The 27,965-nt window shown below is 38.1% G+C and overlaps 2 protein-coding genes across 2 annotated transcripts in view; one reads left to right on the top strand and one right to left on the bottom strand.

The window, feature by feature from the left end:
• The window catches only part of LOC129763324 (stAR-related lipid transfer protein 13), a 59,214-nt gene extending 35,378 nt beyond the window's left edge, over window positions 1–23,836 (bottom strand). The window contains exons 1-2 of the mRNA XM_055762274.1: window positions 21,966–23,836; window positions 2,857–3,132 (exon numbers count right to left, since the gene is read on the bottom strand). Of these exons, the coding sequence (XP_055618249.1) occupies window positions 2,857–3,132; window positions 21,966–22,325 (636 nt within the window). The 5' untranslated portion in view covers window positions 22,326–23,836. The remainder of the gene's footprint in view (window positions 1–2,856; window positions 3,133–21,965) is intronic.
• On the top strand, window positions 2,924–4,802 carry LOC129763333 (uncharacterized). Its single transcript, XM_055762296.1, has 2 exons — window positions 2,924–3,771; window positions 3,905–4,802. Exons 1-2 carry the CDS (start codon window positions 3,533–3,535, stop codon window positions 4,620–4,622), a joined length of 957 nt encoding a protein of 318 aa, XP_055618271.1. The 5' UTR covers window positions 2,924–3,532; the 3' UTR covers window positions 4,623–4,802.
• Window positions 23,837–27,965: the final 4,129 nt, after the last annotated feature.

Below are 27,965 nucleotides of genomic sequence, written 5' to 3'. Positions count from 1 at the left end.
TATTTTCTTTGTAAGCCGAGGATAGCCTAGGATGATGAGTCCCCACACAATTGTGTAGTTCAGAACCTTAATGGAATGGCGTCAGTTTGATCTAATGATTGCAATGCCAGAGACATCAGCGAGTAAGTAATTTGGTCGCGTCCACAGCTCAATCTGAAACGAAGACATTCGATGACGCAAAACAAGGAAGAACACGCGATGTTCATTGCTTCGTATCTAGAACGATACTGAAAGTTTTTTTCATTTATTTTATTTTATTTGTATAAAAACCAAAGCATAGTATAAACAACCTAACGGTTCTCAAAGTATACACTACACTAATATGACGATTGGTTCCTTGATAAAAAGTATTGACTACACAATCTTTTGCATGCAGAAAATGAAGAAGCACGCTTGCAGCTTAAAGGAAGGTAGTTCCATAAAATAACAACACGTTGGCGGAGTGATTTTTTCAATACGCTTGTTCTGTTTCTTGAAACCATCAAATTCGTAGATCGTGAGGATTACAGATACGCAAAAAAGTTTTGTAAATATGATGGAGCTCTTGTAAGTTTGAAAGCACATTCTTAATTTTAGGTGGTTTTTGAAAGAAATTCTAGTTTAGTTACGTTCCAACTAAAGACTGCAGAATATAAAACGTCTGCGTAGTTGAAAAGTGGGATAAGTAATAATTTGGCTAATTGGAGTCAAATTCGTTCTGGTGTAGAGTCTTGCAGTAAAACTAATGAGTGAAGGCCGAAAAAATCTTTTTGCAAGTGTCATTACCATGAACTCTCCAATCGAGGTGGTAATCCATTAAACGTCCCAGATTTTTGACCGTTCTCGAATAAGGAATCAATACCTGGTCTACCTTTATTAGTGGTGGGTTACAGGCTGTTGCAAAAGGAGTCTTGAAAATTATCGATTGAATTATCCTTGTGTTTAATTTAAGTCCATTCGTGTTACTCCATTTTATAATTTTCCCTATATCATTGTTAACTTTTTCAACAATATCGATTAGGTTTTCGGGCATACCAGAACAATAGAGTTGAAATAGAAGTGGTCCAAGAATAGAGCCCTGAGGAAATCCACAACTTACAGAATCACATGAAGATCTCTTGTTTTTAAATTCAACAAAATGTGAACGTTCCGTTAGATAAGAGAGTAACAATTTAACGGCTGTCTTGTTCAATATAAAAATAGATTTTAATTTCCAACGAAGCAGTTTGTGATTAATAAAGTCAAAAGCCTTACTAAATTCGAGGAGGACCAGCACTACAACTTGCTATTCGTCGAGTGCGCATCTGATGTCATCTTAATTTTTTATTAGTGCTGTTGTTGTGCTGCATTTTTTTACGATATTCCGACTGAAGCGGAGATAATGAGTTATTGCTAAGCAGATACTCGTGAAAGTGTTTGCATAGGCAGTACGTATTGAATCCTCAAAGTCAAAAGTCAAAAGTTTTTTCCATCATTCCAAAAAAAAATTCATTCCGTCAAAGCAGTTTTTGCGGGGAATTCTTTTGCATTACTGCAAACAAAAGAAAACAGCAGCTGAGACACATCGGATTCTTGCGGAAAGTAACAACAAGCATGTTCTGTCGGAACCAACATGCAGAGCTTGGTTTCCCCGATTCAAAATTGGTAATTTTGACCTCGAAGATGAGCGCCCCGGTGCACCGAAAAAAAAATCGAAGATGAGGAATCGGAGAAGTTACTCGATGAAAATCCATGTGAGACACAAGAAGACACTTGCAGAAATGTTGGGAGTAACACAACGAGGATTTTCACATCGTTGAAAGCAACTCGGAGTGACTCAAAAACAAGGCAATTGGGTCTCATATGAGTTGAAGCCGAGAGACATTGAAAGGCGCTTTTTCACCTGCGAACAGCTGCTTCAGCGGCAGAAAAAAAAGTTTCCTGCACCAAGTCGTGACTGGTGACGAAAAGTGGATACGGTACGACAATTCTAAGCGTAAAAAAGCTTGGGTTAAGCCTGGCCAGCCATCACCATCAACCGCAAAACCGAATATTCATGGTTCCAAGCTTATGCTGTGGGATCTGCTCGAGGTCATTCATTATGAACTACTCAAACCAAATGAAACTATCATAGAAGAGCGTTACCGACAACAATTTATGCGTTTGAGCCGAGCCCTGATGGATAAGAGATCGCGAAATGCCGATAGACACGACAAGGTGATTCTGCAACATGACCCCATGTTGCAATTGGTGTCAAAAACTACCTGGAGAACATCAAATGGAATATCTTACCCCACCCCACCATGTGAAAAATCGATTTTTTTCTTTCGATGCTAAATGACCTAAAAATGGATAAAAGGTCGAGATCTAGTGACATCTCGAAAAAAATTTTTGGTCGACCTTCTGGGACTTAGTTGAGTTGAGATTGTGATGTATGAAAGAGTTGTAAGGCGCACATTTATCTACCATTTCATCAAAATATTAGATGACCAATCGACTTTTAGTTTCTGGAATCGATTTTTTTCAGTGTAGGATTTCAGAAAATATTTCAGTATTTTTTCTGATAATTCAATTATTGTCCTAAAACTCTTCTATAAATAACATTTTGTTGTAGGACTTACCATTTTCGAGTAAAAAACATTATAAAAAAAACTGGTGAAAAATATTTGGTCCTTTTCATATGTGAGTCTAGATAAATTTTCGGAAAACTAAGTATGCCAAGTTGCTAAATTAGGTAAGGTCTTCACGCCCAGAAAATTTCATTAAGTTCTGAGAAGATCATGCCAAACCCATAGACGAGTTGGCGCGCAATCCGTCTATGTATTCCCCTTCAAATGAACAATTCCTGGATGAAAACAAAAAAAAACTCGCCCTGTTCTCTCCACAATATCCACCCACCTGTTGCTGCGTTGGGAGCGAAGCAACAATCTCCCGCAGCAGCCGTTCCGTTGCTTCGAGATTGGTGTTGTTCACGGAATCGCTAGCGCAAGCGACATTTTGGCAAATACTGGCTTCGGTGTTGTGATTTCTGTCACGGTTCTCGCTTCTCGTCACATTGACGCATTGCTTTGGACCCATTGCCAACCGCGGGTGCACTCTCTCGGAGGAGGATGGTTCGGGTCCATTCTCGTCGCGTTTTGACTCCAGCTGCGCAAATACCTCCGAGATTTCAGCCTGCAAGAGAAAGTGAAAAGAAAATGCACTTATCATTTGTGATCTTGTTCCCCAATGCGACGGAAATAATGTGATTATTACAGTGGGAACATCCGTCCCAAGTGCAAAGGTGGGACAAACGAACAAATGTAATTATGGTATCATGTGTGATTTGCGTCCTTCTGATGGCGTTTGACTGGAAAATTGGATACGGACGGCGTGCGTCTGCTGCGATCCGTCTCCGGCGGAAATGGAATCCATTTAAAAGCCATCCTCCGGTGAAACTTCCACAGTAGAATTTCACACGCAGACCATAAACCATGCCCATTTCAAGCAGTAAAATTCTTCGCGAATAGTTTGTCGGATTTTGCTATCATCAATCATCTGTAACTTAGGCGAACTCGAGTGAATCGACCGCAACATGAAGGCCTCTATTTCTCTTGGAGTTTGTGTGCTGTGTTGTTTAGTGGCCCTTATTGCAGCAGGACCAGGCGTTGTTGCTTTTGAATATGAACAGAACGATAAACATCCGACGACAACCAAAAACAAGCCAAACTCAGCAAAGTCTGCCAATTATGGCACAGACGAAAATAATCTTGAACCTGTTTTGGAATACGTTCCAAATGAACAACCTATGAATGGGCACCAATACGAGAAGAGGTAAGCGCTTTCACAGGTGTTTGTTTGATCAACTGCACGTGAGCTTAATCCAACTGGTTTGAAGTGTACATTAATTATATCTGGAAACAAATGTCTTACTCATTACTGTTTCTTTTTTTCCTCTCTTTCGCAGAGAAACCGTGACTCATCCGACTACGATGGAAGTGCTTCAACCGGACTTACAGCAGCACCTCCGCGATCGAAGATTGCCACTCTATATTGATGAACCCAAGTACATTGTACTAAGACGGCCGACAGATTTCCTGCAATCGAGCCCAGGGTTCTCGTTTATTCCCCAGCGAGGAAGGAAATCTGATTCAGCTGCACTGCTAAGGAAGCGAGAGCTCTCAATCAAGCAGATGCTCGACGGGGGCGATTATTTTTTCCCCAACCGTGGCAAGAAATGGGTCGGCAATGGGATCACTAAAAAGGTGAAATTCGATGACATCCTCGGTTCGGATGAGCTGTTCATTCCCAATCGAGGAAAAAAAGAATTACTCGACCTGTATCCGCCACCACCAACGCTGCTCAATGGACGACGCCTGCTGAACGATCTGCAACCATTCTTCAGCAAAAAGAACGTTTTAGGCGCTATCCAGAAAGTGGGCTCTAAGGATCAAAACGAAGGCGATGAACTCTTCTTTCCGACTCGGGGCAAGAAGAATATACTGGATAGTTTGGCACAGAATCAGGACGTATTCTTCTCTTCACGTGGCAAACGGAATCCCATCATCTGGAGTATGCTTACCGAGCCAGAGGCAAATTCATGGGAATACTTGCTGAATGAAAACAGCAGCTATGATGGCAACCTACTACTCGATCGCTATCGCAATAATAAGGCTATCGCGTAAAAAACGCCAAATCAACATCAGCAACGAAAACAAATTAACGGGGGACTGACGTGTTTCATGAATTAATTAACCTGCTTGTTGGAGAGAAATGAGTTTTCTTTTGAAACATGATGATAACATATTCATAGAAGTGATACTTCAGAGATTGGAATAAAATATTTAAAAAAAAACGAGGCAAATCGATGTGGAAAGGTGATTTTTTTTTCATTTTGTCCCAATCTGTGATTCGCTCGCCAAGGTTCAGTCAAATTGATTTTTGGCTTCTTTTCTTTTCAACCATTTATTTGGGATTGTTATTATTTTTATTATTGCCATCAGGTAATGTTAGCGCTTTGTTTTCCCACCAAGCCGACATTGATCACCTGACTGACGGTTTTGGCCATTTCAAGAAAGTTGTTAATTTGGCTTGGAAACAGGCTTCTTCGTTGCACGGATATGGGCGCCTTGCGGTGCGTCTGTATCAATAGAGAGCGTAGCCTTGAACGATTCACAATGTCGTTTGTGGTTCGTTGGTGCGACTCGCTTTCAGTGTTGTAAATTTTAGTGCTCAAAGAAAATAGCATATTTTCGAGCAGCTGTTATTCTCACATAAGTATGTGGAGGAAAACACAGTAAGCAATGGGTGGGAAGTGTAAATTGTGGGGCCTTCAGAGAAAATCGGTTAATAGCGCTATTTCACGAATCACGCTAGGTCACGAATTCAGTTCTCACTCCTGACATCCTTCCAAAAATGGAAGTAAAATTACGAGCCAGCCAAAAGTGTTTGAAAGTCACTATAAAAAAACAAGAAGTTATTCGATTAAACAATGATTGTTGCATACGAATCACGAGAGGAAAATTATGTTACTTGACAGGGGCATGTAATATGTGTATTAGGGTGCCAATGAATGTATGGGAAAAATCGACCCTAAAATTTCATAAAGTTACCACATAAAAAATGTTCACCACCTCGAAAAAACACCCTATGCCGAACTTTAAAAAAAATCTTGGGTGATTTTTCGATTTTCAAAAAACTCAAACTTTGATCGCTTTGCGCCACTCTCCCTTAAGTTCGATTGAGCTGAAATACGGCATAGGGTGTTTTTTCGAGGTGGTGAACATTTTTTATGTGGTAACTTTTTCAAATTCGAGATGACCATTTTCATTGGCACCTTAATATGTATGACACCTGGTTGATGTATGAACTCGATGCGATGGGGCCCGTTCGGCTTCGACACGGTTCGTGTTTGATACCAATGAAATTGTGCATGCATAGTTTTCACTTAAACATGAACTCAGAAAACGATAAGTTGAAGTCGAGAGGTAGTAGTAGACAGTTTTTAGTGTTTAGTGTTGTAAGATTTTAAAAACATGTAAATTTTTATCGTGTCGTCGTAATCGAACGGATGCTGTATACGGATACGGACCATGTCCTGGACTAGCAGGACATATAAAACGTTGTTTTCGAAGATTTGCGTCCTCAATACACTGCGTTTCATAACTATAGAACCACTGCATTTTTCTGAGTTCACAGAGATATGTATGAAGTGGGATGAATTGAAGCATATAGGGTAGAATACAATAATTATCTTCATGTATAAGACTGGTCATTTGAACTTTATTGTTGTGTGTGCGAAACATTCAAAGAACTAAAATTCCAGTATTTCATAACTATAGAACTATAATCAATTTCACATGAATTACAATAAGTTTCCAATTCCTAGGTCATATTTAGTTCTAAATTAGTTCAAATAACCCATTCGGGGTGGTTTCGACCAAGCTGCGTCATGTTGTAGTGTGTATCTCGTTCTACGCAGAGGATACTGCTCGTTTAAGCTCTTCAAATCATTCATACTGCTTGTAAGCTGCATCTACTATTCGTACGATCACTCCTCATAAGTTCTTGATACGGTTTTGAATTGGGTGGACAAGCTGACCAGTTCAGACTCTAAAGCCCCTATTCATGAAACAATGCCAAGACTTTCCGAATTTTATAAATTGATGCCAAATTACCCAATTATCACGGTGTTTTTGATGCAAAAACGGCTGTATCCCATTCACCCGAAACACGTTCACCCGAAACACATTTACCCGAATGTAACACAACCTCTAATGAAATTCACCGAATGAAATGTTTACCCGAATGAGAAGGAAAGATTCCGACAAATCAGATTATGAGTTTCTTCGAATCTTCTGTTGATAAATAAGATTAAATCAAAACAACATGAAAAAGTAACAGAAATACGTGAAATGTGAAATGAAAAATTGTAATGATGAAATTTGAAAATGATTTTGAAGACTTCGCGGTGTCATTTAAAAAAAAAAGTGTTGGCACAATTGACATGCCGTCTTCTTTCCTTTCCGTATTGATCTTTAAGGTCCTAAGATCATTCAAAAATGAGCATGGGTTATGGAATTTTTCTAAAATTAAGCAGGTTATTTTGACCTTTTCACTACGAAAGGCGTATATATACGCTCTCGCCAGTCTTTCACTTCTTCACAATAGTATGTAGTAAACATAACATTCGTCGAGAAAGTAGACACGAATGCAAAGAATGTGATGTAGGTTTATGAGTTGACTCATGTTTTAGGATATATCATACAGAAAGTAATTATTAAATTGTTTCTTTAATTGATATGATTGACAAAATCCCTAAATTTAGTTCAATGCTATGCTTAAAAAGCTATTTAAAATAAATAATAAATTAATATTTTTATTTTATTTGCAATTATTATTTTTAAATCTTAAGAATGGTATCAAAACTCCGGGTACTACTCTACTCACTAATCACTGGTCTGGCGCAACACAACGACCAACATGCGCATAACGCGCCGTTGATGGATTTCTCCGTGACTGGGCCGCAGTGACATAACATAAACAAAAAAAATATAAAGCATAAATGCCATGACTATGTGAAAAGAATTGATAAAAAATGGTACTTACCTATTTACCACCGCAGCACATTTTTTATCATGAATTTATTATTTCGCGATGAAATTGATTCTAAGGTTAATGTAATGGAGGCGAAGTCCCTATTTAACGAGGATAAGGAACCAAGGCGACACCAAACCGCCGAGGTGATGCAATCCAAGTCGGCCGCCAACCCTCCGTCGGAGCGGCGGCCTCTCGCAAGCAAACCTGTGTTCCACCGATTGTCCGGTTTGTTTGAAACATAGGAGACAATCCTTTAGTTAGGTCCGACCGACCGTTAGCTTCCGAGTTAGCGAGCGAGTGAGCAATTGCAACATTCGGGTAACCGTCGCGGTCGGGTAACTGCCACATTCGGGTAGATGTTACATTCGGGTAGCTGTCGCATTCGGATATTTGTTACATTCGGGTGAATGTCTTTCGGGTAACTGTCTTTCAGGTGAGTGGGTTTCGGGTAAATGTGACACAATCGCAAAAACAGCAGTAAATGCTTTTGAAGTACTTTGTTGCACTTCTGACTGTGCATTCGTGTTGATGAAAAGCTATCTGAAGCAGGCCTTTTTGAAAATATTTTCCTCAAATCATCAAACGAGTTGGAAAATTACATGACACGTTTCATAAGTCATGCCAGTATGAAGGAATTCTATTCTAGTTGAATTTTTTTTCAGAGAAGTTCTCCTGAAAAAGTGAAGCTCATGAGAAAAACTTCCACATTAGTTTTTGGACCCGCAGCCTTGGAGATCGGATTTTTATGGTTTGGGAAAATTTTCTCAAAAAGGACTGGTTTACATAGCTTACCATCAACGCGAATGAACAGTTCGAAGCAACGAAGTATTTTTAGATCAAAATTTTAACGCCAAAGAAATACTTATAAAAAAATAATCAGTCGTTACAGTTCTACCCTTCATGGTATACGGTTCAAGAAGTTTCATTACGACAAATTCGCTTAGGGGGGTTGATGCATTTCGAGGCTCGTCTTTTCATAAATACGGAAAGCCATTTACTACATATTTCGTCTCTACATCAGACGCCAACCAAAATTTTATGCCAAATTTCTGGGGTTTGTTTGGCATATATTGAATGAATCTGTATCTGGCCTTCGATGGAAAAAGTTGAAGCCTCAAAGTACTGCAAGAAATGCCTTCAATTTTTATTGCGTAATTGTAAATGTTCCAAAATATGGTTGTCAATCGGTAATAGGAACGCACTACTTAGATTCCCGTTCATAATGTTTCTTTTAGCACGTGCTGTTGGTCCGTGTACAGCTTTGAAACACTATGAACTGGAAATCTACTACAAGCAACACCTCCTTCAATTCTCGTCCAAATAGTTCCGTCTGAAGCAACTTCAGTTTGCTGATTTGGTACGTTACTTCCACCTTCGTCTTCAGAACTGGAGGAAAATCGCATGCATCGTTTCGTACGAATCCGCAATCACTATCACTTGACAGATCTATGTGGTCTTCATCAGGAATTTCCTCATCACTACCCTCGATAATAGTACTGTTCTGCCGTAATTTTGCAAGGTGACGCAAGCGCCCGAGGGAAGAATTTTCAGTACCAGACTTTTCTTAAAATCTGATCTGTACAAAATGTGTACAATAGATGAAAAAACATTGCCGTCGGCTTGATTCTTGAAAAAAAATCAGTTTTATTTGAGTAATATTACCAACGCCAGTTTGTTGTGGAAACAGCAAATTTAAAATCGCTATTTCCACAACCGATTGGCGTAGATCCATCAAAGCATGCGAGAATCTGTCTCCAACTATTTTTGCACATAACCAGTCAATTTTCTTTCGCGTTTTCCAAGTTCCACCTAAATACAAGTGAGTGAAAAGATATGCAGCTAATTCGTGAGTACGATAGCACTAGTGATAGTGAATCTGAAGAAGTGGCGGTCCGTGAAGCACCTGTTGAGATCCGAAAAAAACCACTTTGCAAGCGCCAGGAAGCTCATCAACAGTATGTAGAGCGTAGAAGACTATCACGGGGCGTAATAGCTGTTGACCGTTTCTGTGATTTGAAGTGCTCTTCACACATTTCAAAAAGTAGAAGATTTGAAATCAATGAATTTTATTGGAACATATCTTTGGATAAGAAAAGTTCGTTCATACTGGAACACAACTCTCGTCAGGATATAAAACGTAGACGTGTTGAACGTGGTTCTGGTTTCAAGCGGACGTATACGTATGCTTATAGACTGACCGACGAAAGTGATTCTGTCTATCCAGTATGCTTAACATTCTTTCTAAACACATTAGAATATCAATCGAACAGCAAGTAAGTTACAGAATACATTTATTATTTGTAACTAAAATTGTCAATATTCCATAATGTGTAATTTATTCTAGCAATTTAATATATAGAACACATGAATCAACCAACAAGGTGCTGCCTGTGAATAATTACAATTCAAGGAAGGTTCCATTGAACCCTCTTGCACAAGCTGTACATCAAGATATACTGTCCTACAATCCAACCATTTCACACTACAGAAGAGAGCACGCGCCGGATGTTCGTTACTTACCGTCGGATCTAACGTGTAAGAAATTGCATGAATAATTCATGGTCCGACGTGAAGATAAGTCTCTAAAAGGATGCAGTTATTCTTATTACAATAGGATACTATCGGATATGAAAATTCACTTCACCAAACTTGGTCATGAACTCTGTGAAAAGTGTCGTGTGGCAGAGATTCATATGAAAACGACTGGTCATCGGAAGCAGAACCACGAAGGGATTGAGTTTCGCCACCAAGTTTCAATGGCCAACGACAAATATGATGAGAATGAAAATCATCTTGAGCGGGCTGAAAGTAACTGTAGTTTCGAATTCGTCTCAGCTGCACCAGAAGTGAATGATGAGAAATGTGCTGAATGCATTGCTTGGTTAGAACACCGTGACGCAGCTATCACATCGCGAAATGAATATGAAAAAGATAAACAACTTGCTGAAGGTCTCAAAGTTTCCGTGGATATGCAGAAGGTTTGATTTTTTTGATATTTTTTCAGTTAATTAATACCTATATCTCTCTTTCAATCTAGAATAGGTAATCCAGTTGCCTAGTGAAAAATTTCTCTATTGAAAGAAAAATTTTAACGCTTTCGCGTGAGTTCTGTTACAATACTAAAAAATTTATTCAAAAGTTTCACAATATATACATGGTTCCTTAAACTAAGAATGACGAGGAACATCTCCTCTCTCTCTTGAAAACCGATAACATATCGGTTTTGTTTAGATCATCTACCTTCCTTGTCCCTTCTTCTAGCGTATGGTAACGTGCAGTCTGAGACGGCTGCACTACCCTAAGAAAATACCTTAAGTTTATAGCACCTCGTCGGTGCGCCTATCTTATTCTTGGATTTCCCCTTTCCATCCTTCGCTCTAAATAACATCCTTTTATTTTATTACACCCTGCTGGTGTATCTGGCTGAGCGCAGCTAGGGATGGAAAAGGGTAATAAAAATGCATCCTAAATGATGCATGCATTAAATTGTTTACCGGACGCTATCTAAATATTCGTCCATTCTGAATTTATGACCGGCAATAATTTCGAACTACAAGCGTTTTCTAGCCTAACAAAACACTTGAGCTCTTACATCTTTTAATTGCCTTACATTGGTCCTTTCTAAACATTTCTATACCTCGCTTGGAGGTCTTGTTTTTTTAAAAACGTATATTTTTGTCTTGCTTTTTATAGCCTATTCTTTTTTGCAGCGCTTACATCGCTTTCCTAAGCTAACAATAATATATATGACCTTACCTATGATCTACTCTTATTATTACGGAATTTCCTACTTTATTGCTTTTACGCATAAACAACATCTGTCCGTAACATTCCGGACCCCGTAAATCTACTCCATAGATTTACCAAATTCTTCAGTATTATCATTCTTTTCTACATTTTAATTTAAATTTTTGATAGTCGTTCTACATGTTCTAAATCATATACATTTGCTTGAACATATTTCCATCTGTAGCTGTATCGCTTTATTCTGTGTTTTATTGTGTGATTTGATTTCACTCACATTATTATCTTTTCCTTACACTTACACTTACAAGTTTATACTAGAAAACATAACTTATTATTTGTTTTATTAATAATAGTATTTTTTGTTTCATTTTTATTCTGCATACAGTTATGCAAACTAATCGTAAACATTCGTAAATTTCGAATAATTGCTCTCACTAGTAATTTGATATAACCGTTAATTATATAAACTAACTTCAAGTTTCTTTTTGGAAAATTATTCATTGAGGTTCAGTGTTATATAATATTTTCCATTAAAGGAAATGCAAATTACATTTTCTTTTCTCTTATAAGATTTTCTTTCATCAAACACAACGTTCCATTTTAATGCTAAGTTATCTCGTTGCCAAGAAAGGAATCTTGAATCCAACATCCTTTTGCTAGTTGTCTTGTTACATTGCTGATATTGTTTTTCTCAAAACATCCTTTTTAAATAATTAGTCAATGTGCTAATCTTTTGGTAGTACAATTACCGTTCCTTCAGCAAGTATTAACATTAAAGTTTGTCTCTGAATACTAAATCCAATTTTAAAGCCTCAGTTCTCATGTAACTGTTCCGACTAATCATATAATACGACTGATCGTAGCTCACATAAACTTTTTCAAGTCGTTTTCTTTATGCATGCAACTCATGCTCTCATAGTGTGATATACTTTGAAATACATTTAAAAATTTCATTCAATTTTTTTTCCTGTTACTTGTATTCAAATAACTCATAATGTCATCTACATTGTATAGTTAACCATCTCCAATCTTTCCCTCAGTTAAGACTGGAAGCTATGCTTTTAATAGTCATTTGAATAATGCATTGATCATATTCTCAGCAACTCACATGCTGAGCTTCGCAAACCACTTGTTCAAAAAATCTTTCTTCAGCATCTCACATGCTGTATTTCATCAACCGACTTACTGGTGATGTTGTTACTCTCAGCAATCCACTTGCTGAGTTTTAAGCAATTCACTTGCTTAAAAAAGAAACTTTTGATTTTGACCCCTTCAGCAAATCACTTGCTGAAGGTTAAGCAATCCACTTGCTAACAAATCAGTCTTCCAAATTCTTCATAGCTGTATTTTTAATTTTTTCTACCATCAACTAATTTACAGTTGATATCGCTCCTTTCAGCAATTCACTTACTGAGCTTTGAGCCAATCATTCGTATAGAAACTGGCTTCAGCATATCACTTGCTGCGCCATAATTTTTTCTTTAGTGGTCAATGTATATTTTTCAGCAGAATACTTGCTATACTTTTAACCCATCAGAGTAATGTTTTGAGCATTCCAAATGCTTGACGCTTGACCGGACAGTCTCTTCATTTTTGCTCTAATTGATATTTTGGACCTTACAAGTTATCATTTTCTTGGGTCCATTTTATAACGAAACAATTGTATCTTAAATTGTATTAAAGTCTTTCAGCAGCTCACTTGCTGAACTTCAAGCAAATCATTTGCCTAAAAATATTTTCTAATTAATTCAGTTAACAGTTTTGTTAAATTTCCATTTTAAGATTTTCGTCTTTATATTTTATCAAGCTTAAGATTTTCTATACTTTATATAGATATAAAGAATATCAACATATTACAAACGTTGAAAAACAAACTTTCCAACCTCTATATTAGAGAGTTTATAGTTTTGATCTACGGTAATAATTTCCCTATCTGGGCCATAATTTTGCAAATTGCGGAAACATATAATGAAAGAATCCGAACTCATATCTTGCGCTAACTCAAGATGTATTGCTCTCGTTGTCATACAGGTAAATAGACGCCCCTAATACTTAGGAAACAGTCTTCTAAAGATTTGAAAGTTATTCAGAGCCATAATTTTTCAATTATAAGTAGTCCTATTTTATACGAATCTATGGCTTTTAACTATAACGATCGCATTATTTTATATGTGTTGCCCTATGACTAAATATTGTCAACATGTCACAAATTTTGCAAAATAGAATATTCATCATATTTCGTTAATGATGGTACAATAGTGTAACTCGCGGTTACAGAGTGGAAGTCGTTTTTGATACGACGTCGAGGATACTGGTAATCTGGGGTACAGTATTTATCGAGATTTCCAATACTATAATTATCGACTGAATATGATTTTCTATTGTGGGAATTATTTCTCCTTGGAAGAAATGAAGATTCATTTATAAACAATTCCTTTGGTGTTATTTCTGGCGCTACCTTCCTCGGAGGCTCAATAACACAAATCTCTATATTTGTTGAGTTTTCAAATTGTATGTTAGCATCTTGTGATGAATCATCCATCTTGATGATAACACTTTTGGTTTTACATTGGCTCCCAATTTTTGGGATGAACTTTGCACTTCTAAGGAATTTTTTAAAACCTTCACGCCAGGCTTTCGTCTTCAAATAAAATTTTGCTAATATTTTTGTTCTATTTCTGAGGACTACTTCCTCTACTGCTACAGGTGGTTCTATTTCTTCAAACCGTTTTTCAGTTGGGTATTTTATTTTCTGTTCAACAATCAGTGTTGCAACAGAATTCTTAATTAATCCAGTAGCTGGCCTTTCCCATTCTGGATCTTGAAGGTTGATAGATAGTTTTTCTATCTTAAAATTTTTAGCGTTTCCATTATTGGAATCCGCTATTTCTTTATTTGCAGATATCTCATCCGCCCTGACTTCATGCATCACGCATGGTTTTTTCTTTTCCGCCATAATTCCTCTATCTGTGGAGGTTTTCGTATTTTCTTCTATCACAGCCCATACATCTGTGATGATACCCGTTTTGCCTATTGCGGGCAAACTATTCTCATAATCAGATTCGCGTTTTGCGACTGATATGGTTTTAAATGGCTCTTTCCTCACTGGGAATGAGCAGCCATCTTCACCGCTCTGAGGACTAACATCTCCTAGTTTTTCATTCATTTCAACTTGTATCACTTCAAGTTTGTCTTCATCATCTGAATCTTCTGACTCAGATGAATTGTCATTTTTCCTCCTCATATACCTAGCCAACTTAGGGTTCCACGGAGGAGGTGCAATTAATCTGGTTACTTTAGATGATTCAAATACTTTGTCATCTGAATCATTACCTTTCCTCCTGCAATCAACTAGATCAGGATTCCAAGGAGGAGGCATTTTTAATTGATGGCATTCCTCTGAGTTTCTAAACTCAGATTCAGAATTGCCATTTACTCGCCTATGCAATTCACTAATTGCCCTAAATGGAGGCGGCTTGGTTGGCATATCCTCCTTATAATAATTTCCCCACCCACTAGGATATATGCTAGTAGCGAGTATTCCTATTAAGTCACTTATTCGCACTTTCTTCGAATAATTATATTCTAGATCTGTGCATTTGACACAGATCCACCGATCACCCGTTAGAGGGGCTTGCTTTAGATTAGTGCAACTCAAGTGGAACCATCGCTCACACTCGCAACAATAAATCATCTGTTCCTCATCAGACTCGTGACATAGGTGACAGTGACCCTTCACATTACGTGTGAAGTATTTAGTGGTAATCATCTTGTATGTGTTTTCCATATTCCTACTAATTTTATTGTTTATAATTTAATGTTGGCTCACTTGGCCGTACGAATTTATTCCTTTATCATTTCTTTGCTCTCTTGGCCACTATTTTAAAAACTCCCATGGTTGCTATCGCAACCCCTATAATTTTTAAGATAGATTAATTCTATACCTGTTTTTCGATTAACTCATCTGGTGCTGGGATACTACTGCTGCTGCTGGTGCCGACTGGTTCTTGAGTGGTCCAAACCTTCTGGCTCGGATTGTTCTTGTCACTTCTGATAGTGCCAATGCTGGTGCTGCTGCATCTAATGCCACCGCTGCTTGCTTCTGGTTCCGCTGGTTGTTAGTTCCTGGTATTTCTAGCGATGGTCTCTTCGATTGTGCCGAGGATACTGCTGCTACCTCTTGCTTCTAACTCCACGACCACGTGCTGCTGCGGCAGTTGGTCATATTTATAATAACTGCCTTCTGGTACTTGAATTAACATATATTTATGTGTGTGTATATAGCATCCACTGCTTTAGTAAAGTTCGCGAAACGAATACACTCTTTAGGCATCCACTGCCTTAGTAAAGTTCGCGAAACGAATACACTCTTTAGGCATCCACTGCCTTAGTAAAGTTCGCGAAAATAATACACTCTTTAGGCATCCACTGCCTTTAGGAAAGTTCGCGAAAATAATACACTCTTTAGGCATCCACTGCCTTAGGAAAGTTCGTGAAAATAATACACTCACTGTTGGCATCCACTGCCGATGAATAGTTCGCGAATTAACTTTGAAAAAGACTTTTTATTCGCGATTAACACTGTTGGCATCCACTGCCGATAAATTTTCGCGAATTATCACTTCTCGCATCCACTGCCGAGAAGAGTTTCACTTTTGGCATCCACTGCTATTTGAAGAGTTCGCGAATTAACTTTGAAAAAGACTTTTTATTCGCGATTAACACTGTTGGCATCCACTGCCGATGAATAGTTCGCGAAAAGAATACACTTTTTAGGCATCCACTGCCTTAGTAAAGTTCGCGAAAATAATACACTCTTTAGGCATCCACTGCCTTAGGAAAATTCGCGAAACGAATACACTTTTTAGGCATCCACTGCCTTTTGATAAAATTCGCGAAAGAAATGCACTTTTTAGGCATCCACTGCCTTTTGATAAAATTCGCGAAAGAAATGCACTTTTTAGGCATCCACTGCCTTTTGATAATTCACAAATTCACACTTCTCGCATTCACTGCTGAGAAGATTTCACGAACATCACCTCTGGCATCCACTGCCGAGAAGAGTTCGCAAATTAACACATTTTGTACTTAAATAAAAGGAAAAACTTGCTCCTCTCTGGAGCCACCATGAAAAATTTCTCTATTGAAAGAAAAATTTTAACGCTTTCGCGTGAGTTCTGTTACAATACTAAAAAATTTATTCAAAAGTTTCACAATATATACATGGTTCCTTAAACTAAGAATGACGAGGAACATCTCCTCTCTCTCTCTTGAAAACCGATAACATATCGGTTTTGTTTAGATCATCTACCTTCCTTGTCCCTTCTTCTAGCGTATGGTAACGTGCAGTCTGAGACGGCTGCACTACCCTAAGAAAATACCTTAAGTTTATAGCACCTCGTCGGTGCGCCTATCTTATTCTTGGATTTCCCCTTTCCATCCTTCGCTCTAAATAACATCCTTTTATTTTATTACACCCTGCTGGTGTATCTGGCTGAGCGCAGCTAGGGATGGAAAAGGGTAATAAAAATGCATCCTAAATGATGCATGCATTAAATTGTTTACCGGACGCTATCTAAATATTCGTCCATTCTGAATTTATGACCGGCAATAATTTCGAACTACAAGCGTTTTCTAGCCTAACAAAACACTTGAGCTCTTACATCTTTTAATTGCCTTACATTGGTCCTTTCTAAACATTTCTATACCTCGCTTGGAGGTCTTGTTTTTTTAAAAACGTATATTTTTGTCTTGCTTTTTATAGCCTATTCTTTTTTGCAGCGCTTACATCGCTTTCCTAAGCTAACAATAATATATATGACCTTACCTATGATCTACTCTTATTATTACGGAATTTCCTACTTTATTGCTTTTACGCATAAACAACATCTGTCCGTAACACCTAGGATGGAGCGATTTAAGGATGTCATTTTTGCCAGGAGAATTGTTGCCATGAATGAAGCATTTGCACCACTAGCAGTAGGAAAGAATGGAGCAGTCCATGCTGTGTTATGGAACGAAACCATAAGCGGACGAAAGTCATCAGATTTGATGAGTGTTTTCTCAAAACATCTGATTTTGAATGGTTCACGAACACGGTTCTATACTGGCTAGACAATTGCCAGAACAAGAATTGGAACCTTCTTATTCACATGATTCTGTTAGTCAATTCTTCACTCCTGAACACTGAAGAAATCTTGTTCAAATACTTAGAATCCGGGCACACTTTCATGTCTGCTGACGCGTTTCATGCCGCCGTTGAGCGAAGTATGAAGAAACATAAGAAAGGAGAGCTCTACATATTTTCCGACTTTGTTACGTGCGTCGAACATGCTAATGTAGTTGAGAAGCCGATCGTAACAATAATGAATTACACCGATTTTTTCCAAAGCAAAATACAATTAAAGCCATCCACGTTAAAACACATGAAGCAGCGTCCCAAATTATCCGATGTAAAACAGATACAGTTCACGCGAGGATGCTTTGAGTTTTGCTACAAGATGCGTTTTGATGGAGAATTTAAGAGAGTGCAACTGTTCACCAAAACGCAGCTGAAAGAAGTGAAGAAACCGTCATTCACCCTCCAATCAACACTAAGATTCAATTCTTCCGAAAGAGGAATTGCGCAGTCGAGGAAAGAAAATATCGTCAAGAAGCTTTGTCCCTTGATGCCTGAGAATAAACGACACTTTTGGGAAGACCTCACGATCAACAATAACATTGATGACGATTAATTATTCGATTACAATAAATATTGTAATGTGCAATATGATAACAGAAATACATCTCAATCTAGGAACAATTATTCCTTTAAGCTGACTTTGATTTTATGAATTTAATATATAACTAGATTTATAAATAGAGATTCTAAATGCGTGGTTTGCAGTTCTAATAGAAGATGATTATTATAAATGTAGTACTGCGTGGAGATGGACTGTTTTTTATTAAAACATTTGGCTTAATCTTTTCAAAAATGTGGTTTCTTACAAGAAAGAAGACATGTGACTCTCATTATGCTGAACGTCCATCGCGGAATATGTTGTTGGGTGAAATTTACTGTCCTAGCTCGTTTATTCTATGCCATCAAATCAGATAAAAAATCTCATCGCATCACAATCAGCTTGATTTCATCATAGTGAAAATTGGCGCTTGCGCCACCTCACAGTGGAAATGGCGCTTACGCCACTTCGTTTTCAAGCTTTTACGGGGTCATTTTTCCACATTTCTGCAAAATTTCGCAGTTTATTGAAAGTATTTGGTATTCTTTATCGATCTATAACGAAAAACGAAAAACGTCAACTTTGGCGCTTGCGTCAGTATGCGAGATTACGGCAGTGTTATCATCACTGCTTTTGTTCGTTTTGACATTTTCTTCCTATGTAGGCTTCTTACTGAAACGGTCTTATTTTTCTCCCGAAATCATACATTTCTTCATAGAAACATGCACCAGTCATTTTGACTGGTACTATTATAAATGTCAATAACAAAAAATATATTTGTTACTAATATACAGCCAACTCTCCCTCTCCCTCGATATCCAAGGAGACCATCGAGTTAGGGAGGTATCGAGATACAGAACATTTTTTCATAATGTTTTTTTATGTCATAAATTGTCATATATTAGGGTGTCCCAATTATGGTATGAATTTGAATTCTTGATTCATTCCCTCAAAGTGAAAAAGCACCTTTCTCATATAAAAAAAATATTTTTTTTCAGAATATCTCAGGAGATGATAGACGGTTATATTTCACGAAAAGAATCCTTCTACGCATATGTTCGAATTTCAACGATGACCGAGTTATAGAACTTTTTCTTTGTTTCGGACTCTGTTGCCTCTAACTGGCTCTACATTAAGAAGTACGCTACGGAAGACGATTCTGTTGCTTTCATGTGAAAGATGAGAAAATTTAGTACAGGATATAGTAGTGGAACATCTAAATTAGTGGATTAAAATAACATTTTGGAAGTGAAAAATTTAAAAGTTACTTCTTTTTTAAATTTGTAATTATTAATTTTGTCCCAAAAGTTCATACTAAACATGATTGTGTCTATCAATCAAATTAATGCTCTCCATTCGCTTTGACGCCCAACTTCTATCTCTCTTAATTTCGCTGCAACATCGATATAAACAATTCCTGATGAAAACTCAATCAAAATCTTGAAATTTTTTTAACCCACTGTACTTATAAAAGCCACTTAAATATCATTTTGATGTTGAAAGGGTAATTTTCATTCTTGAAATTATTCATATTTGAATTATATCTGAAGGGCCCTGCAGTGCATCAAAATACAGTAAGAATGCTGAATAACATGAAGGTCAAAAAGTACAAATATCCTCCATTTCTTGCCTTCGTTTAACTAATCGAACTAATTAATCGAAGATGGCGAAAGAACTGATTCAGGTTCCTGATTATGTCGAAGTCCCGCTGCTGAGCTACGGAAGTAAAGATTTGTGGAAAAATTGTAAACTTATCGATGAGCTTTGGTCGGAGAGATTTTGGGTGCGCTGTATAGTTATCAACGAACATGACCACCTTTGAGAAGAAATAGATATAAGTATGATACATTACCGTTACACATAATTCCGAAAATAATACCTTTCTATTTCCATAGGAAAATTTTTCGTCAAATTGCTTCTTTTTGAAACATCGTGGGTTTTTACTCTTTCCATTGATCAGCAACGGTAGATTATCGCTTCCGTCCATGTTGATTGTGCTTTAAAGTTGGGAATTCCCAGTTTCTGGACAAATTCGCAAGCCATATCCCGAAGAATAGAACCTGAGAGAGGTAAATTGTTCTCTCTGGCTTGATAAGGCAAAAAATCCATTCACCGCTCCAGCACCAGATTCCGACCAACCTTATACAGGGAAACTTCGATATAACGTACCCTCGATATAACGTCACTCGATATAACGTACATTTTACCTCGATATAACGTACACATTTCCAAAGTGTAAAGGAAATTGTTTTTCAATATTTTTTTCTGATAGAACAGTGAATTACCCGTATTGTGATGCTAAAACAAGTTTTGTACCTTCTATAAATCCCGAAATACAGCTGGTTTTGTGATTCCGGATTCTAAATGAATCAAGTTTTAATCAACAGTACGAAGGAAAACATCATGAGAAAGGCTGGTTTCGTCTTCTGATTGAAGTTATTCATTAACTTTACTAAAACAGCAACACAATAATGTATTATAGACTACGTTTGTGAGTACTTTATTAAGCTTCGATATAACGTACAATTCGATACAACGTACAATTTTGAAAGTGAAATGTACGTTATATCGAAGTTTACCTGTATGCTTTTGGTCTAGATTCAATTTTCCATTCCGATTCCATTTTTACTTTTGTTTGAATAGTGTTGATACCGCACTTTGTGCAATACTGAAATTATTTGTCTCCTTCCGTCCATACTTTTCGACCTGCTCGATGATGCCCAAACATTGCGCAATATTTAGCGTTTTAATTGTTCGCTTGAAAGGTTTTTCGTGGTTTTCCATACTTGAAAAGAAATTGCTTGATGACACGAACACTCCGTCTTCACTTTCATGAGCAATTGAAAATCAGAGGTAACAACGCACAAAAACATGTACGCGAAAATCAATCGAGTTAGGGAGGTGAAAATCCATGGAAAAATGAATCAAAACCCATCGAGTTATGGAGAGAAGAATACTTGTAAAATCGAAGGTGCCAGAAAATCCATCGAGTTAGGGAAAATATCGGGATACAGAACATCGAGTTAGGGAGAGTTGACTGTATATAAAGTAACATTAAGTTCATAAAATGTATTCTCTACTTATAGGTACAAAAGTTATAACATCATTTCGGAAAGCAAATGTTGTATGTAGTAGACATTTTGAATTGGAATGACTGGTCTGATAAATCTAGTGTTAAGGGGATGAACCAAAAATTAAATTCTTCTTTTATAATAAAAAAACGAAAAATATGGACAAGAAAAACAAATAAATTTTTTTTTGTTTTAACTTTTGACTTTTATACAGGATTCGATTATATACAGTGAAAAGAAATCAAAGACTGTATATAATTGAGCCTGCGCTGTACCTAAATCACTGAAATTTATAAACTAAAGAATTTTTATTCAAATTAATGTCAACAACGCACTTTCGAAACATTCCCTATTATCAGCTAAACTCACTGTCAACAGTACAATACAAAATTAAATTGAAGTAACGCTCAGGTAAGCCTGGGGGCTTTTGAACCATAGTAAAATAATTGAACATCAAACTATTAAACACTCAGCCGATGGTTTACACATACTCAACATTTGATTGATTCTATTGCCCATAGTCCTTCAGTGTTAACAAACAATCGCCGGTTCTTAACTTCTTGATAATACAAGATTGGTTCGAATCTATTACCACCACAGTATTAGCAGATCCAATATGATTCATAATATCAAGACAGACAACCGCTTTCTCAAGAAAAAAACATCGTCCGAGCGACAATCGACTTTATGACCCCTCCGAGCAGAGATATATGTATTTAGGGGGTCATGAGTATTAAACTTAACCTCATGAACAACTGCTGGTGGGTTGATTGAGACGGTTGTAACATACGATCAGTGGTAACTTTAAGGGGATGTTTTTTTAAATGGTTTTCAACGTTTGAACCAGCACACGTGGAATGAATTCGGTTTAGTCTTATGTTTGATTTCTTACCTTGACCTTTTCCAGGTATCTCTCCAGCTCGGCGTACGGATCCTTGCTATTGATCATATCCATCTCGCTGCTGTTGTCGGTTGTGTTGGTGGAATTTACATTACCAGCAGATGCCATCATTATCTGCAGGCCGCTGTCGGACGTAGTCATCGATTGTGTTTTGCACATCGTTGCCGTATGATCGTGGCTAGTAATGGTGCTGGTCGCAGTCGGCGTCGCCGTCGTCGTCGTTGTGGGACTAACAATACTACTGGTGTTGGTGGTAGTGGCCTTAGTATTTGCAACATCCGCATCTATCACATTGTTATTTTCGTTCGAATCGCACTGCGGTAACATATTGCAAACATTTTTTGAACTCATCGACGTTGCTTATCAGCATTTGATTTTCCCTCATAATTCACGATTCTGGCTTAGCTGCTGGCAACACATTCAAAGCACGTATAGTTGCCTCCTATGTCGATGGATAACCAAGACTGTGACTTTAGCAGTAAGAGAAACAAAAAGTCATGAGCCTGACGTCATTCCACAACAATCTTGAAATCCTTTGACAGATCGCGTTTAGCTTCAATGTTTACTCTTGGAAGCGATTCGCACTTATGTGTGTGGTGTTCTTCGCTAGCTCAAGCTATTTGCTCGAACGCCATCGTCGGCAAGTTCAAGTACGCGATTGAAATTCGATGGACGATAATTCGCTACAGCGCTGTTCAGCGATTCCACCTGCATTGCTTACGGTACCAATTATATCCCAGCGCTTGGCATTTATTGGCAATCAGATCATCAAAGCAATTCACCTTCGCTGGAAACGATGACTCCCTCGTTTGTATTTCCCTCCGGATGATTCAGTCACTGAGTGCAACGCAATTGACTGGAGATATCACTAATTAACTCTCAAATAATTCTCCCAGCCTCTTAGCAAGGGATCGAAAGTAACACTGTGAGACCACTCAATGGAAAATGTCTCTGACACAAACGTTCCAACGTTCGCTATGATCGCATTCTATAAACTTGATCCATCTAGCATACAATAATCTTTCTTTCCTCTCCCCTACGACTAGCTCTATGCATTCTCTATTTTTTTCTTCTTCTCTTTCTTCTAACCACAAACACACTCGCTTTATGATCTATGCTTTATGGAGGCACAAAACGCACGCACTCACACCCCGAATTTTGTGCTGTTGTGTCTTCTCAGCTCCACAACGCCTTCGATCGTCAGCCGATCATGGATTCTATGCTACCCACCCAGATAACATCACTGTACACTTTTCGCAATCATAATCTGGTATGTGCCGTTAACATATTGTGTCAATATACACACAGTAGGCTGAGTATGCAATGCAGTATCGGCTGAGTTATTATCGCACCCAAAACATACGGACTGTGGGCTGCAGAAGAACTTTCCCAACCTCCCCAAGCGGGTGAAAACAAACGAGCTTCACTTATTGGGAGGGTCACGGACGAATATACTGTGCCAAAAATGAATAGAAACAATCTCGCTAACCCCGAAAATGAGTCCAATTAGGCCTCAAAATCCGACATCAACAATGTGTAGTAAGGCATAGAAAATGACGAAATCGGTTCCACACACAGCGTAAAGAGGTATGTGCGGATGAAAACCGGAGGAAACGAGAGCGAGCAGATTGGTTTCCTTCTACTACCAGAAAGGGACGGGCGACACAACACACCACACACAGTTGCGTTCGAACGGGAACAAACGCACGACGCCTGATGATGACTGCCACGGGTAGGCGCGAGGGAGGAAAAAAACATTTAAAATATGTGTATTCAGAGGAAAAACCGTATACGCGCGCGCACAACTCCAGCTCTCCGAACTCTCTCTCTTCGGTTCGACTCTTCAAGCAACACTAAAGTGTACGGGGCCTCACCCAGCGCGTTTCTATGACAATGCGCCACGTATCGGTCTCGTATGACGACACTGCCAGGTGCCTACAAAATCCTAATCGTTGTTGATCTTTAGGGATCGAATATGTTTCAACAAACAAGGATTATTTAGTGTTTTCCAATAAAAGTCACATGGTGTCGTAAGATAAGGATGTCATTCTCCTTAGCATACTAGCATAATGTTATGTTGAGAGACATCTGTTTGTCACATGAAGAAGTTGCGCATAGGTTAAGATAAAAGCGCGTGAGCATGAATGACTTTTTTCTCCAAAATATATATTTTTAGTAAAGTTCATATGGCATTAGCCTGGCGAGGCCGGGAGTTCAATATTTCGACAATGTTTGCCTTATGACTATGTTAGTAATATGTAACCGATTACTGGTTCGAAGTTAGTATTACATAGTATCTTATTTGGAATGTTGCAGTCTCCGATGCTCTGTACGTGTGGCCGACACGGGTTCCTATTTGGGTGCAACTGACCGATAATCAGCGTCATGGTGCGTCTCTCTTGACTCGAGGAATTCAGGGTAGAATGGTCACTGGCCGGCACAATCTTCAGCTCGCGTAGAGTTGTCATGAGTGGTACAATCTTTGGCTCTTGTTGTATGATCAGTGGCCTGCACAACCTTCGGCTCGTGTATCTGTAAGGAATATGTGTATGTATTGCCGCGACTAAGTAAAATTTATCGATCGGATAGGAGGGATATGATACAGGGATACAACGGAGGAAACTATTAACAGTGTAAATGAGTAAAACGCAATTGAATTACCTAAAGTTGACTTACCGTGTATCTAGAGAGACGTCAAATAAAATAATAGTTGTTATTGAGCCTTCTGCGAAACACACGCGTTTTATTTTCTCTGCTGATGACAGAAACATCATTAAACGTTCACATCGGCGTTTCCGAGGAGCAGGTATAGATGAAGCATAAGATCAGGATCACGGTTACCTAAGATATCCCGGGCGGGAATATCCGATTGTCTGCCTTGTGCTCTGAATGCTCTGGAGAGCTAAGGGCGGGCAACATGGAACGACCAGACAACATGCTCGATGTCGTGGTAGCCATCGTCACAATCACAAAGATTACTTGCTGCGACCCCAATGCGATGAAGACGCGCGTTTAGGTTGTAGTGATTGGACACAAACCAAGATATCAGGCGAATGAAGTCACGACCTACATTCAATCCCTTAAACTATGCACTCGTTGAGACCTTGGGGATAATCGTGAGTAACCAACGACCGAACTCATCTTCTCTCCACATGCGCTGCCAACTAAAGCCTGGTTTAGAGTTCCCGTGAACGTGAACTTGAACAGATGGTGGAATAGTGCGATCATTTCACGGTGAACTACATTGCGAACAAACAACTCAAAAAATCGTGGTGAATAGAATGATTTTGTTCACGTTCACGTTCATATGAAAAGTTCGGCAGTAAACGTGAAGTAAATAAACAGAGATCCGATTGAATGGAATTGCATCCATATCAAAATTTTCATTGAAAACTTGAAAATTACTAAACATATCCTTTTACAGTTCACGGTGAAATAATTTTCAGTATGCCTTGGGACATTCGAACGTGAACATGAACGGAGGAATATTTTGACGTCTATATTCACCACTGTTTTCATGTTCACGTTCACCGAGGTCGGTGAACTATGGTGAGTTCACCAACATCTCGATTCCACGGTGGAAATTCAGAATCTTTGTGAAATATTGAATTAACCCACTTTTATCAATATGAATTGTGTTTAAACATGATTTTCAACGAGAAAATGTTTCTTCCTATCGTGTCAAGATGTTTTCCTCGCGTTTTATATATGGACTGATGAGTTATTAACAAAAAAGTGTTTGTCCGCGTTCACGTTCGCGGGAACTCTAAACCTACCTTAATGAGTGTGTGCTGACGAGAAATGTGGAAAAATTCATTATAAGCAATTTGTCTTTCAAAAAGTGTGCCTTCTGAAGCGCCCATCTTAGCTAGCGAGTCAACTTTTTCATTCCCCGGAATCGAGCAATGGGAGAGAACCCATGCTAAGGTAATAATAAAAATAATTTTTCGACCAAAAAACTCAAAAGTTATCTTATTTCTGTTAGAAATAAGATGAGTGTTTCATTCAACATTCATTGAGCGGATTGCCTCTATTGAGCTGACATTGTCTGAAAAAATAAAATAATGGTCGATGGATATTGTTTCAATGTTCCCTGGTGGAAGTATATCGCACCCAGTTCAGCGACATACACGGAACAAGGATCTCTGAGTTTAAGAGAGGAATTTTCATTGAAGATGTCGAAGCCAGTGGACCCGTTTATGAATGAACGGTCAGTGAAGAACATTTTATCAGATCCAACTTCCCGTTATTTTTCCGAAAATATCGGCGGAGTAACATCGGAGCGGAGATGCCTGGTGAAGGGTGACAGTCGTGGGTAAGGTACTCATGGTATAAAGATATTGAACTTGACTGAGGAGTCAGTTGGAGTAGATTTTCGAAGTTATCAATCACCAATGGATTCATGATCATGCAACGGATTAGAAATCTGTAAGATAATTTTGTGAGCCGAAGATACTCCTGCCAAGACTTCGAGACTCATCATATGCGTCGAATGCAACCACCCCATGGCTATACTCAAGCAACGATATTGTATCCTCTCCAGCTTGAGAATATGAATGCTGGCAGCTGATCGGAAGAAAAAACTGCCATATTCTAACACTGATAATATCGTTGTTTTGTACAGCCTAATGAGGTCTCCTGGATGGGCACCCCACCATGTTCCGGTTATTGTTTGAGAAAATTGATTCTTAGCTGGCAGTTTTGACTGTAAACGCGATCTATAAAAATTAGCAGTTGTGATAAATTTTATGGTGAATCAACTCCGAACCCCCGGCATGAAAATGTGCGACGCTAATCACTCGGCCATGGGGGCACCTACCTAGAACCAGTAGAACATGCAGCTTCATTTTTGGCCATTTTCTGTTAGCGTTACATTTATATTTTGGATTTATTCAACTTGTTTGAAATCCGCTCAAGTTCATGCATCGAAATCCTGACATTTAAGCGCTTACAACGATAACTTCAACCACTAAAAATATTGACATATTATAGCTTGAAAAAACTACCTTCTAATTCCTATAGAATTAGAAGAAATTCATGTAAGTTATAAATCACAGATTTTCACAAAATAATTTTATATTTTTTCAACATTTGTAAATTTCTTCTTTGTTTCGTGATTTAAAATACGGACACTTTGATTTATGATTTGCATTCCGGACATATTTTGTCAGCAACATTTATTTGAGAGAAATTAGTTATCTATTTTTGTAAAGCTTATTATTTCATTGTTATTTTATTAGAATCTTAAACAAACACTTGCGTGAATCAGCAACTCGAGAATATTTCGACCAAAAATAATGAAATTCTAATTATTCAAATAATAAAATTTCATTTCAGCTTGAGCTTGAGCTTGGGTAGACTGTGCACTTCGTAGTTGCTCTCCGCGATTGACCTGAACCAGCGAAATTGCACAAAGAACACACTGAATGACGCTTGGGAGTAGCAAACCATTCTCATTGCACAAGATTCGGTGAATCGAGCTTTAAATAGTCAATAACGACGCCGGCCACGTCCTTACAGTTACCAGGGGAAGGGAAGGAATGTTAGTTTGATATTCGCCGCCCGAAAAAGGGGAAAACGTTCGAAATAGGAAAAGCGAACTTAGAACTCGACCGAAATAATGGTTAGAGACGTCGGTTGATCTTTCGATTAATTCAAATAATCGAATATATGCAATTATAATCGAGTAATTTCGAATCGAATAATTAAAAATAAAAAAATAATACATTGAATAAGTCTAACAACAATTATGATTTTTGCAGAATATGATAGCAGAAAATGGACAACCAGTCGAAAAAAAATCAGTGCCGCACGGACCCTTTTTCGGAAAAATAAATGGCGAAAAAGTACAGTGGGAAATTTGTTTAGTCGTTATGGCATTTTGTTTAATTACATTGAATATGCCAATGCATAGGTAATAGGCGGAATTGGAGGAGGTAGTCTATGTTTCCGTACTAGAGTGGTAGTATTTAAATTCAGAGTACTGAGGAA

This window comes from Toxorhynchites rutilus, chromosome 1, assembly GCF_029784135.1.
Source record: "Toxorhynchites rutilus septentrionalis strain SRP chromosome 1, ASM2978413v1, whole genome shotgun sequence".
In the NCBI taxonomy this organism is placed as follows: domain Eukaryota; kingdom Metazoa; phylum Arthropoda; class Insecta; order Diptera; family Culicidae; genus Toxorhynchites; species Toxorhynchites rutilus.
This window is presented reverse-complemented; position numbering and strand designations above follow the sequence as displayed.

Excerpts from the sequence above, each read along its gene's own strand:
- LOC129763333 (XM_055762296.1), top strand. The coding sequence starts at position 3,533 with ATGAAGGCCTCTATTTCTCTTGGAGTTTGTGTGCTGTGTTGTTTAGTG. Across the intron at positions 3,772-3,904 it reads GGGCACCAATACGAGAAGAG|AGAAACCGTGACTCATCCGA; the intron begins GTAAGCGCTTTC and ends TCTCTTTCGCAG.